At 44.1% G+C, this 12,458-nt stretch overlaps 1 protein-coding gene across 1 annotated transcript; it reads left to right on the top strand.

Moving 5' to 3' along the window:
• Window positions 1–9,952: 9,952 nt before the first annotated feature.
• Window positions 9,953–11,438, top strand: LOC141986962 (uncharacterized). The gene is made up of 2 exons (XM_074952056.1): window positions 9,953–10,229; window positions 10,818–11,438. Exons 1-2 carry the CDS (start codon window positions 9,953–9,955, stop codon window positions 11,324–11,326), a joined length of 786 nt encoding a protein of 261 aa, XP_074808157.1. The 3' UTR covers window positions 11,327–11,438.
• Window positions 11,439–12,458: the final 1,020 nt, after the last annotated feature.

Consider the following 12,458-nt stretch of genomic DNA (forward strand, 5'->3'; position numbering starts at 1 on the left):
TTCCTCTGACTTCAGCAAAGTTAATACACTGGCCCCATGAAGGCTGCCTTTCAATTGTCACGAACTGTGTATGACAGATACAATTAAGTGAGTTGCACATACAGCCCAGCTGAATAAACTCTGCTTTCCTGTAATAGGCTTTGCCATTTCTTGTCTTGCAATATGAACAAATCATGAGACAATTCCTCTCTCTCATGCAAACTCCAAGTAAACCAGCTATGCACATGGAACCTAAGAGAGTTTGAGGATAAAGTAATACTCCCTTGCAAGCTAGTGCCTTCACACAGAGAAGTTGTGCAGCCACTTTTCTACCAACAATATAATTCATAGGCTGTAGCAGCAGGGCCTCTCAAAACTGTGAGTTTAAGTCTCTGGATCCATGTTTATTGTGAATCCGTTGGTCACTTCTTCTTCCTACCCTGCCACCACACCTCTCCACAGGTAAAGAGATGCAATGGAGAACTGAGGTGGTTCAGTCACCCTGCACAAATTCTCTGTGGCTACTCTCCATGCTTGCAATGGAACTACAGCAGTTCTGCTGTATTTGGGGCCTTCTATGCCTGGGAGAGAGAAGGGAGACAGCATGTAGTCTAATTAGAAAAGCTTGCTTAGCTGGCTTATGTTCCTTTTACCTCTGCAGAAATTCTTCCATTCATCCTACCATATAATAATATATTGCTCTCTTCACCCCTAGATCGCAAAGGACTTTACAAAGGAATCTGTATCATTATCCCCATTTAACAGAGGGGAAACAGAGGCAAAGAGGGTAAATAACTTGGCCAAGGTCATCCAGCAGGCCATTGGTAGAGCCAACATATTCTAGAATAAGATAAGAACTTGGTATATTTCAGAATAGTGAGATATAACACAAATACTTTTTTATCCTCTTCTAAACAGTGCTGCATCTCAAAGTGAATTCTCAGGTAACTTACTATGTTAATCTCTCACTTTGAAGTGTTCTTTCCCATTCTACTGCTCCCAGAAACAGACTGAGTGGAATATAACCTGCAGAGGCTTTACTGTGCATGTTAATAGATTCTTTGGTATGTCCCATCACTATGACAAGCTTTTTAAAGCTCCAACATTTTGCAAAACAAATGGCGAGCTCTTCAGCTGATGTGAATGGCCAGGGCTTCATTGAAGTCAGTGGAGCAATGCCCATTTACTAAAGATTTAGCCCAAAATCATTAATGTAGGGTTATGTTGTGAAGACTGCAGAATGATAACATTGTTATTAACCAACATTTTAGAGCCTTGAGTTGGCAAATGGAAAACAAATGAGTGTGGGGTTATTAGTGATTAAAGAGACTATAGGTTTGGGCCATGTCTTTTGAACATGGGTGCTTAAAGTTAGGCATCTAAATCCATATTTGGGCACCTAAATAAAAGTGGCCTGGTTTTCAGAGGTGCTCAGAAACTGCAACTCCTAAAGAGGCTAACGGAAACTGCAGGTGTTGATTACCTATGAAAATCAGCCCACTTTTATTTAGGTACCTAAATATGGATGTAGATGCCTAACTGTAAGCACCCTAGTTTGAAAAATTTTGCCTTACTTCAGAGAAGGAACGGAAGTTTACCCAAATCATTTTCTTCTGTAAATCTTTTTGGCCTTTTTGAAAACTTTTACTGAATAGGAAACACAGAAAGGAAAGTATCGCTTGCATGATTTTGGTATTTCAACATTTGGTCACAACCAAAATCAGGAAGTGAAGAGTCATGCAAAAAAATAAAGGAAACAAACCAACACAATTTACCAAACTTCCCTACACCTTGGAAAATGTCTAGGTGGGTCCAATTTGAACGTTGAGAAAAGATATGGTTTTTACTTTATTTTATATGAACTGGTTTCCACTTCCTCAATTGTGATGAGTTGCTTTACAGGTGCTGGTTAAAATGTTGAGACTTTTATCAAAAGAATTAGTTATACCATATAGTTATAACTAGAGCTGGTTGCAAATTTTCCAGCAGAACAGTTTTCCATCTAAAAACTTGGATTTGACAACATCAAAATGTATCACAGGAACATATTGATTTTGTCAAAATTTTAATTTCAATATGGTTGAAATGTTTTGTTTTTACTTAATATAATAAAATCTGAAATTATGTTAACATAATATGTTTTCTGCATAATATATTATACTTTCATAATATAGTTTAAAAGTTGAAATGATAAAGTCAGAATGAAATGCTTTGACCTCATCTAAACAAAACATTTCAATAAAGTGAAATGAAGTATTTTCAGAATATTTCATTTCACAAGAAATTCTGAGATTTCTACTTTTCATCCCAATTCAGGATGAAACCAAATTTCAAAATCTTGGAATTTCCCACAGGACAGAAATTCCAAAGTTTGACTAGCTCTAGTTATAACCTTACATCATAATCCTGTTGTATTAATAATGCCACAAGCACTGACTGGTCGGATTTTATTTTCTTTATTGAAGAGCACTGCAAACTGGCCAGATTCTTCAGATGATTACTCTCAGTACTTTATGTGAATACACACATGCATGTACTAGTTTTCAGCTGAAAACAAATAATGCCCTCATAATACTTTCAAAATATCTTTAATACAGTACTTAGATGTGTCAAATTCTGCTCCCAGATGTGCACATACAGCTCCCATTGAAATCGGTGAAAGCCCCATGGATATATTTTAAAGCAGAATTTGGCCCTAATGTTGATCTGTTCACTAATGATGAAAGCAAACAGATTCTGCAGCTGAATTCATTTAGAAATATCAAACCTGACACAGGATTATGTGGCAGAATTTCAAAACTATAGATATTCATAATTTAACTTTTCTTAAGATCTGATTATAGTTTTAATAGAAAGACATCATCCACATATTATTGGCACTTAGTCCATGTTGTCTAACCAGTTCACCAAATGATTGCATTAGATGTTTAAAAGGACTGGAGAGAGATCTGATCTTTGTGGAATTCCAGAACTGAGGTCTCTAATGGTGGAGGTGCAGTTTCCCTCCAGGAAGAACTCAAACCATTTTAGTGCATTATCCTGGACCCTTGCCACCTTTCTCAGGTGAGACAACAAAAATCTCATGGTTAGCAATGTTGAACACAGCAGAGAGGTCCAGGAGGATGAGAATGGATGTCTCTCCTCTAACTACTGACAGGAGGAGCTCATCTGTCAGTACCACCAAGGCATTTTTGATTCCATGTCCTGGTCTGAATCCACATTGTGCCAGGTCTAGAATGTTAGCTTCAGTGAGATGAGCTGGTAGTTGGCCTTTTGCTAGCTTCTCTGCGCTTGCTCAGGAATGGGAGACTGGACACTGGCCAATAGTTGGCTCGAACTGAAATATCCTGAGTGGGTTTCTTCAGTATTGCACATTTGAAGGAGGAAGAGAAGATTCCTTCTCTGAATCAGGCGTTGGCTATTTCATTTAGGAGAGACACCAGTTGTTCAGTGACTCCCTTCCACAAGCCAGGAAAGGCACGCATAAGAGTCACAAATCTTGGGCTGAGCCCATGACCCAGAGTGTCTGGGGCAGCCCTCACTGAAAATGCTAAGATCAGGGCAGGCTGCAAAAAGGAGAGCAGATTCTCCCAAAGACTGGTTGTTAACACTGAAGTTAGACTCACCAACCAGTCACCAACTGTGGTCCTGATCCTCCCCACCCCCACACTGGTTATCAAGAAACAAAGAAAAAGAAATCACACAGCCCCCTTTATTGCATTCCAGTTCTCTGGCTCCCAGTAAGCACATAGTTTCAAATAACTTCTCACTGTACTGGACCTATGTTCTTCTGACCCCAAAGGGCCAGCCACATTGCCAGGTCAATATTAGTTTGGATCTTACCCAAAATACCATGTTGCCAGCCAATCATTTAGTGCCTAAAACTAAAGGTTTATTATAAAAAAAAGAAGAGAGTTGTTAAATGATAAAGCATTCAGATAGATACAGAGGCTTCAGAGTCCATATATCAGGTTCTTATCAGTATTGGTGAGTTTGCTGGCTTGAAAGTCCCTCTGAAACACATCTATAGCTTGGATGGGTCATTCCATCCTTTGTTCAGAGAGTTTCAGTTTGTAGAAAAGTCACTCCAGAGGTAGGAAGTAGGACTGAAGACAAAATGGAGATGATGCAGCTGCCTTTTATATTCTTTTGCCATGAGGCTTGTACTTCCTGTGTACCAAACACAAGCTTCACAGCACACAGAAAAGCCTTAGAGTTCTTTGTCCATAGGCATGTTCCTACATGGCTTGCTGACTCATCAGGTGTAGTCCCTGGCTTTTTCAATGGGTTTATTGTACAGCTGATGTCCCTTGATGTGCCATTAAGCTGGCTTCCTGCTGATACCATTCTGTCTGGGGGTATCACCCAGAAACAACACAAGATTGGAAATACAGATTTACCATACATGTCTATAACTCAGAATACAAAGGTGATACAAATACATAAACAAGATCATAACATTTTTACTGACACCTTAGACAGCATATCTAGCATCATCCAATTTTAAAATATTCATATTAATAATATTATAAATGGTCACCCATATTCCATACTGTGCCTCCTTTAGGTTATTTAGAACTTCTTGATGAGTTAATGTACTGAACTCTAGGAATGCTGGTGGGCTGTTGTTGGGTATATAGATAGAGCAGATCCATGCTGTTTGAGAAGGCTTCTCAAATGTGCATGATCTTTACAGTGAAGCAGAATAATAGTTGTTTGCAACACTTGGTGCTCTGCTCTGATGCAGACTGTGGGCATTCAGGCTTGATGAAGTGGTTTACCACCCTGATAGCTCCTTGGGGTGGGATTTTCCAGGCTCAGTGAAGGCTGATAGGAAGGTTCTCTTGGCCTGCAATACAGCCTAGGCCTAAGCTCTGAGGAACCTGTTATGTTTCATCTTGTCTGAATCAGCCTTTATTTTCAGCTATTGGTGCTTGAGTTTCTGCCCCTCTTTCTTCATCTGGCACATGGTGTCAAAACTAAGAAGCTCTGTGTGGGTAATGGGGAAGAAAGGGCTGTTTGGGAGCCAGTGTGTCAATGGCCACGGCCAATGGTAATAATTCACCAAGTGTTTGACTCCTTGTCAAGGTTCCTTCCCCACTCTGAACTCTAGGGTACAGATGTGGGGACCTGCATGAAAACCTCATAAGCTTACTTTTACCAGCTTAGGTTAAAACATCCCCAAGGTACAAACTATTTTACCCTTTTCCCTTGGACTTCCACTGCCACCACCAAACGTTTATTTGGGTTTATTTATTAGGAAAGCGTTGTTTGGAAACGTCTTTCCCCCCAAAATCCTCCCAACCCTTGCACCCCACTTCCTGGGGAAGGTTTGGTAAAAATCCTCACCAATTTGCATAGGTGACCACAGACCCAAACTCTTGGATCTTAAGAGCAATGAAAAAGCATTCCGTTTCTGAAAAGAAGGATTTTAATAGAAGTAAAAAGTAAAAAAGAATCACCTCTGTAAAATCAGGATGGTAACTACCTTACAGGGTAATTAGATTCAAAACATAGAGAATCCCTCTAGGAAAACCTTAAGTTACAAAAAGACACACAGACAGGAATATCCATTCTATTCAGCACAGCTTAATTTCTCAGCCATTTAAAGAAATCACAATCTAACGCATATCTAGCTAGATTACTTACTGAATTCTAAGACTCCATTCCTGTTCTGTCCCTGGCAAAAGCATCACACAGACAGACACAGACCTTTTGTTTTTCTCCCTCCTCCCAGCTTTTGAAAGTATCTTGTCTCCTCATTGGTCATTTTGGTCAGGTGCCAGCGAGGTTATCCTAGCTTCTTAACGCTTTACAGGTGAAAGGATTTTTCCTCTGGCTAGGAGGGATTTTAAAGTTGTTTACCCTTCCCTTTATATTTATGACAGTCCCCATCCTGTGGGTGGGGTGCTATTGTTCTTTATCAGGCTTTGGAATCTGTTGGAGTCCATGAGTCTTCCTGGACAAATGAGCATCACTGATCTTTTTGTGGCCTGGCTGCTGGAAGGTCTCTGACCACTATCTTAATGAGGTGATGGTCTGTCCAAAACAGTGGCTGGGTTGTAAAGTCTCCTACCTTGACGTCTAGGCCAAAGATCATGTCCAGGGTGTAACCAGTTGTGTGGGTTGAACCAGAGATGACCTGGGAAAGTCGTAAGGAGGCAAGTGAGGAAATGAGTTTGGGGGCTTTTGCATCTGAGACCTTGTCAATATGTGTGTTGAAGTCTCCCAGGATGACTTGACTGGGTTATTTCATCATCATTGCCAACAAGGAGTGAGCTCCTTTATGAATACTTTTGTCTGAGGTGGTGTATAAATGAGCATACAATCTAATGTGGTGTTGGAATTATTAAAATATTAAATATTATTCATATTTATATACTATGGGAGACCACCAGTCGTTAATTTAACCATAAATTCCTTTATTAAGTCCAAAGGACAAATGTAATTTTATACAATTGCTCTAAATATTCCTAAGAGTCTAAAAATAAGCAGACACTACTCCCAACACAGTAACAAAGTATTCATAAGCATGTGATCAGTATACTTACACATAGGCCAGACCGAGGGAAAACCATCTAATTCTGGCATATTCCAGGATGATCAGGTAGGGTCTGACAAAGAACTCTCAAATTCATAACTCTTTTTATACCCTTTAACAAACCAATGATGTTATTGCCAATTACTGTCTTCAGCTAAAAAAATCAATTTAAGAAAATTCTCCCCTCATTCCACTCTTAATACAGATAAGATTTACGACCTCCTTTATTCCCAAGGACTTTCCTCCTCTCCTTCTTGGTGATCAACAGTTTTTCTGTTGCACCTGGGTTCACATAGGCCCTAACTTTTGAGATAACACTAGTATGTTGGCTCCTTTTAAGACAGTATCCTTGCAAGTGGATACATAAATTATAATTTGACTAGTCAGGGGACTAATCCCATCTGCAGAGAAACTTGCTGCTAAGCTCTGTTGATGATCAAAGATTGGTTTGCTAAAATGTCACTTCTACCATGGAATTTCGGCACATCAATTTCTCTGCCTCTGACCACTTTAGGGACTGACCAGGGCATTGATTCTAAAGAAGGTTGTTTCAAAACTTTAGCATTCACAATATCAACCTTCTTATTGACCATACAGAATTTGTAGATTCGTGGTGACAGGAAGATTCCCATCTCTACATGCTACATTACCATGCAATATTTGGGTGCAAGATAGAGATTTTCATTTCTAAATCTTTACCATGAGTAACTCCTTTTCTCTTTCATTCTCATTCTTTCAAAGTCTCTGTGCTTTAGGCTTGGTCTACACAAGAAGCTTATGTCAGTATAACTACATTGCTCAGGGGTGTGGAAAATCCACACCCCTGAGCAACACAGTTATACCGATTTAACCCCCAGGCTTCTCCAGTCGACATAGCTACCGCCTCTCAGGGAGGTGGAGTCACTGGATGAAATCCTGGCCCCTTTGAAATCAATGATTTAGGCCATGTCTACACTACAAAATTATGTCGACCTAACTTACATTGGCGTACAGCCACCACAGTTATTAAATTAATAGTGTGTATGCTCACTTGGCTCCTTGTGTCAGTGGTGCACAACTGTATCAATTGTATTGTCAGTGTGGGGCATTGTGAGATGGCTCCTAAAAGCCAGTAACAGTCGATGTAAGCAATGCAGTGTATACACTGACACTGCGTCAACCTAATTACATCAACCATGATTCTCTGCCAGTCGGGGAAGTGTTATAAAATCAGCGAAAAGAGGCACTTATGTCTGAGGGAGCCAAATTTAATTGAAGATACATCCTCAGGTAGGTTGATGCAAGGCAGCTTATGTTGACCTAACCATGTAGTGTAGACCAGGCCAAAGCTCCCATTCATTTCAAGAGGGCCAGGATTTCACCAAGTGTGAATGAAATGGGACCAAATACTTCCTCTTGTAATGCCACTGAAATCGTTGGAATTACACCAGGGGTAAATTTGGCCCATTGCTTTTATCCTTTTAAATTATTTGCTAATAGAATGGCGGGGTAATAGACTGTTATTGCATGCCCAAGCATAGAGACTAGATAAACTGTAGCTATGACTGCTTGGAACAGCTTGTAAAACAACCACAGAGAGAAGCTAGGAGTCGGACAGTCTAGAGCAGGGGTGGGCAAACTTTTTGGCCTGAGTGCCACATCGGTGTTGCAAAACTATATCGAGGGCCAGGTAGGGAATGCTGTGTCTCCCCAAACAGCCTGCCCTGCATCCCCTATCCGCCCCTCCCACTTCCCAGCCCCTGACTGCCCCCCTCAAAACCCCCGACCCATCCAACCCCTCCTGCTCCTTCTCCCCTGACCACCTCCTCCCAACCGCCCCTGAGGATTCCACCCCCTATCCAACCCCCCCCCCGCTCCCTGTCCCCTGACCCCTATCCACCCCCTCAACCCCTAACAGGCCCCCCGGGACTCCCAGGCCTATCCAGCTCCCCCTGTTCCCCGTTCCCTGACCACCACCCCCAGAACCTCCACCCCATCCAACCTCCCCCTGCTCCCTGTCCCCTGACTGGCCCCCAGGACCCCCCGCTTCCCGCCCCCTTACCATGCTGGAGCCAGCCGCACCACCCGTGCTGCCCAACAGGAGTGGCAGACCAGAGCGCTGGAGGCGCAGTGTGCTGAGGCTGTGGGGGAGGAGCCAGGGACTAGCCTCCCCAGCCAGGAGCTCAGGGGCCGGGCAAGATGGTCCCATGGGCCGGATGTGGCTCGCAGGCTGTAGTTTGCCCACCTCTGGTCTAGAGGCTTAAACCAAACAGTGTATGTCACACCAGCAAGGAAAAGCAAAACCACAAATATACATCTGCTACTGAGATTCCTTAAAGGTGACCAGCCAAAGGAGAGTTAAAATGGAAGTGTGAAAGGGAGGGGAGACTGCTTGCTTTTTACAACAAAATTACAAGTCCCACCTAGCCTATAAGACCCTATGATGGCTGGAGAATGAATGAAATCTTGGCACCATGCAAGTCAAAAGAATTAAAGCTGAGAAACTGAGAGGAGTGGATTTTCAGTCAGAATGCTTTCAAATCTTTGTTTTTGTTGACACCTATCTAACATTAATATATAATTGACATGTTAGAGAAAGGAGCCTTTGTTAAAGTTCAGCATCCCACCCCCTTCAATTAAGGTGTGAGAGCTAACAGCTGGGACATACAGGAGGTCTGTCAAGCAAACCAGGGAAGATCAGAATTGATGTTCTTGATAGCTCTTGGATAAAAATAAGCATAAAACAAAACATTATATTTAAAAAATCCTCCCAGACTTTACTCATCATTGTCATAGCCCTGGTCTACACTAGGACTTTAGGTCGAATTTAGCAGCATTAAATCGATGTAAACCTGCACCCGTCCACACGATGAAGCCCTTTATTTCGACTTAAAGGGTTCTTAAAATCGATTTCCTTACCCCTGACAAGTGGATTAGCGCTTAAATCGGCCTTGCCGGGTCGAATTTGGGGTACTGTGGACACAATTCGACGGTATTGGCCTCCGGGAGCTATCCCAGAGTGCTCCATTTTGACCGCTCTGGACAGCACTCTCAACTCAGATGCACTGGCCAGGTAGACAGGAAAAGAACCGCGAACTTTTGAATCTCATTTCCTGTTTGGCCAGCGTGGCAAGCTGCAGGTGACCATGCAGAGCTCATCAGCAGAGGTGACCATGATGGAGTCTCAGAATCGCAAAAGAGCTCCAGCATGGACCGAACGGGAGGTACGGGATCTGATCGCTGTATGGGGAGAGGAATCCGTGCTATCAGAACTCCATTCCAGTTTTCGAAATGCCAAAACCTTTGTCAAAATCTCCCAGGGCATGAAGGACAGAGGCCATAACAGGGACCCGAAGCAGTGCCGCGTGAAACTGAAGGAGCTGAGGCAAGCCTACCAGAAAACCAGAGAGGCGAACGGCCGCTCCGCGTCAGAGCCCCAAACATGCCGCTTCTATGATGAAGCCGCATGCCATTTTAGGGGGTTCAACCACCACTACCCCAGCCGTGTTGTTTGACTCCTTCAATGGAGATGGAGGCAATACGGAAGCAGGTTTTGGGGACGAAGAAGATGATGATGATGACGAGGTTGTAGATAGCTCACAGCAAGCAAGCGGAGAAACCGGTTTTCCCGACAGCCAGGAACTGTTTCTCACCCTGGACCTGGAGCCAGTACCCCCTGAACCCACCCAAGGCTGCCTCCTGGACCCAGCAGGCGGAGAAGGGACCTCTGGTGAGTGTACCTTTTAAAATACTATACATGGTTTAAAAGCAAGCATGTGAAAGGATTACTTTGCCCTGGCATTCGCGGCTCTCCTGGATATACTCCCAAAGCCTTTGCAAAAGGTTTCTGGGGAGGGCAGACTTATTGCGTCCTTCATGGTAGGACACTTTACCACTCCAGGCCAGTAACACGTACTCGGGAATCATTGTACAACAAAGCATTGCAGTGTATGTTTGCTGGCGTTCAAGCAACATCCGTTCTTTATCTCTCTGTGTTATCCTCAGGAGAGTGAGATATAATCCATGGTCACCTGGTTGAAATAGGGTGCTTTTCTTCAGGGGACACTCAGAGGAGCCCATTCCTGCTGGGCTGTTTGCCTGCGGCTGAACAGAAATGTTCCCCGCTGTTAGCCACAGGGAGGGGGGAGGGTTGAGGGGGTAGCCACACGGTGGGGGGAGGCAAAATGCGACCTTGTAACGAAAGCACATGTGCTATGTATGTAATGTTAACAGCAAGGTTTACCCTGAAAGAGTGTAGCCAGTGTTTTATAAAATGTGTCTTTTTAAATACCACTGTCCCTTTTCTTTTCTCCACCAGCTGCATGTGTTTCAATGATCACAGGATCTTCTCCTTCCCAGAGGCTAGTGAAGATTAGAAAGAAAAAAAAACGCACTCGAGATGAAATGTTCTCCGAGCTCATGCTGTCCTCCCACACTGACAGAGCACAGACGAATGCGTGGAGGCAAATAATGTCAGACTGCAGGAAAGCACAAAATGACCAGGAGGAGAGGTGGCGGGCTGAAGAGAGGGCTGAAGCTCGAATGTGGCGGCAGCATGATGAGAGGAGGCAGGATTCAATGCTGAGGCTGCTGGAGGACCAAACCAGTATGCTCCAGTGTATGGTTGAGCTGCAGCAAAGGCAGCTGGAGCACAGACTGCCACTACAGCCCCTGTGTAACCAGCCCCTGTGTAACCAACCGCCCTCCTCCCCAAGTTCCATAGCCTCCACACCCAGACGCCCAAGAACGCGGTGGGGGGGCCACCGGCCAACCAGCCACTCCACCACAGAGGATTGCCCAAAAAAAAAGAAGGCTGTCATTCAATAAATTTTAAAGTTGTAAACTTTTAAAGTGCTGTGTGGCATTTTCCTTCCCTCCTCCACCACCCCTCCTGGGCTACCTTGGTAGTCATCCCCCTATTTGTGTGATGAATGAATAAAGAATGCATGAATGTGAAGCAACAATGACTTTATTGCCTCTGCAAGCGGTGATCAAAGGGAGGAGGGGAGGGTGGTTAGCTTACAGGGAAGTAGAGTGAACCAAGGGGCAGGGGGTTTCATCAAGGAGAAACAAACAGAACTTTCACACCGTAGCCTGGCCAGTCATGAAACTGGTTTTCAAAGCCTCTCTGATGCGTACCGCACCCTCCTGTGCTCTTCTAACCGCCCTGGTGTCTGGCTGCGCGTAACCAGCAGCCAGGCGATTTGCCTCAACCTCCCACCCCGCCATAAACGTCTCCCCCTTACTCTCACAGATATTGTGGAGCACACAGCAAGCAGTAATAACAGTGGGAATATTGGTTTCGCTGAGGTCTAAGCGAGTCAGTAAACTGCGCCAGCGCGCCTTTAAACGTCCAAATGCACATTCTACCACCATTCTGCACTTGCTCAGCCTGTAGTTGAACAGCTCCTGACTGCTGTCCAGGCTGCCTGTGTACGGCTTCATGAGCCATGGCATTAAGGGGTAGGCTGGGTCCCCAAGGATACATATAGGCATTTCAACATCACCAAGAGTTATTTTCTGGTCTGGGAATAAAGTCCCTTCTTGAAGCTTTTGAAACAGACCAGAGTTCCTGAAGATGCGAGCGTCATGTACCTTTCCCGGCCATCCCACGTTGATGTTGGTGAAACGTCCCTTGTGATCCACCAGAGCTTGCAGCACTATTGAAAAGTACCCCTTGCGGTTTATGTACTCGCCGGCTTGGTGCTCCGGTGCCAAGATAGGGATATGGGTTCCGTCTATTGCCCCACCACAGTTAGGGAATCCCATTGCAGCAAAGCCATCCACTATGACCTGCACATTTCCCAGGGTCACTACCCTTGATATCAGCAGATCTTTGATTGCGTGGGCTACTTGCATCACAGCAGCCCCCACAGTAGATTTGCCCACTCCAAATTGATTCCCAACTGACCGGTAGCTGTCTGGCGTTGCAAGCTTCCACAGGGCTATCGCCACTCGC

This window comes from Natator depressus, chromosome 4 (assembly GCF_965152275.1).
Source record: "Natator depressus isolate rNatDep1 chromosome 4, rNatDep2.hap1, whole genome shotgun sequence".
Lineage (NCBI taxonomy): Eukaryota > Metazoa > Chordata > Testudines > Cheloniidae > Natator > Natator depressus.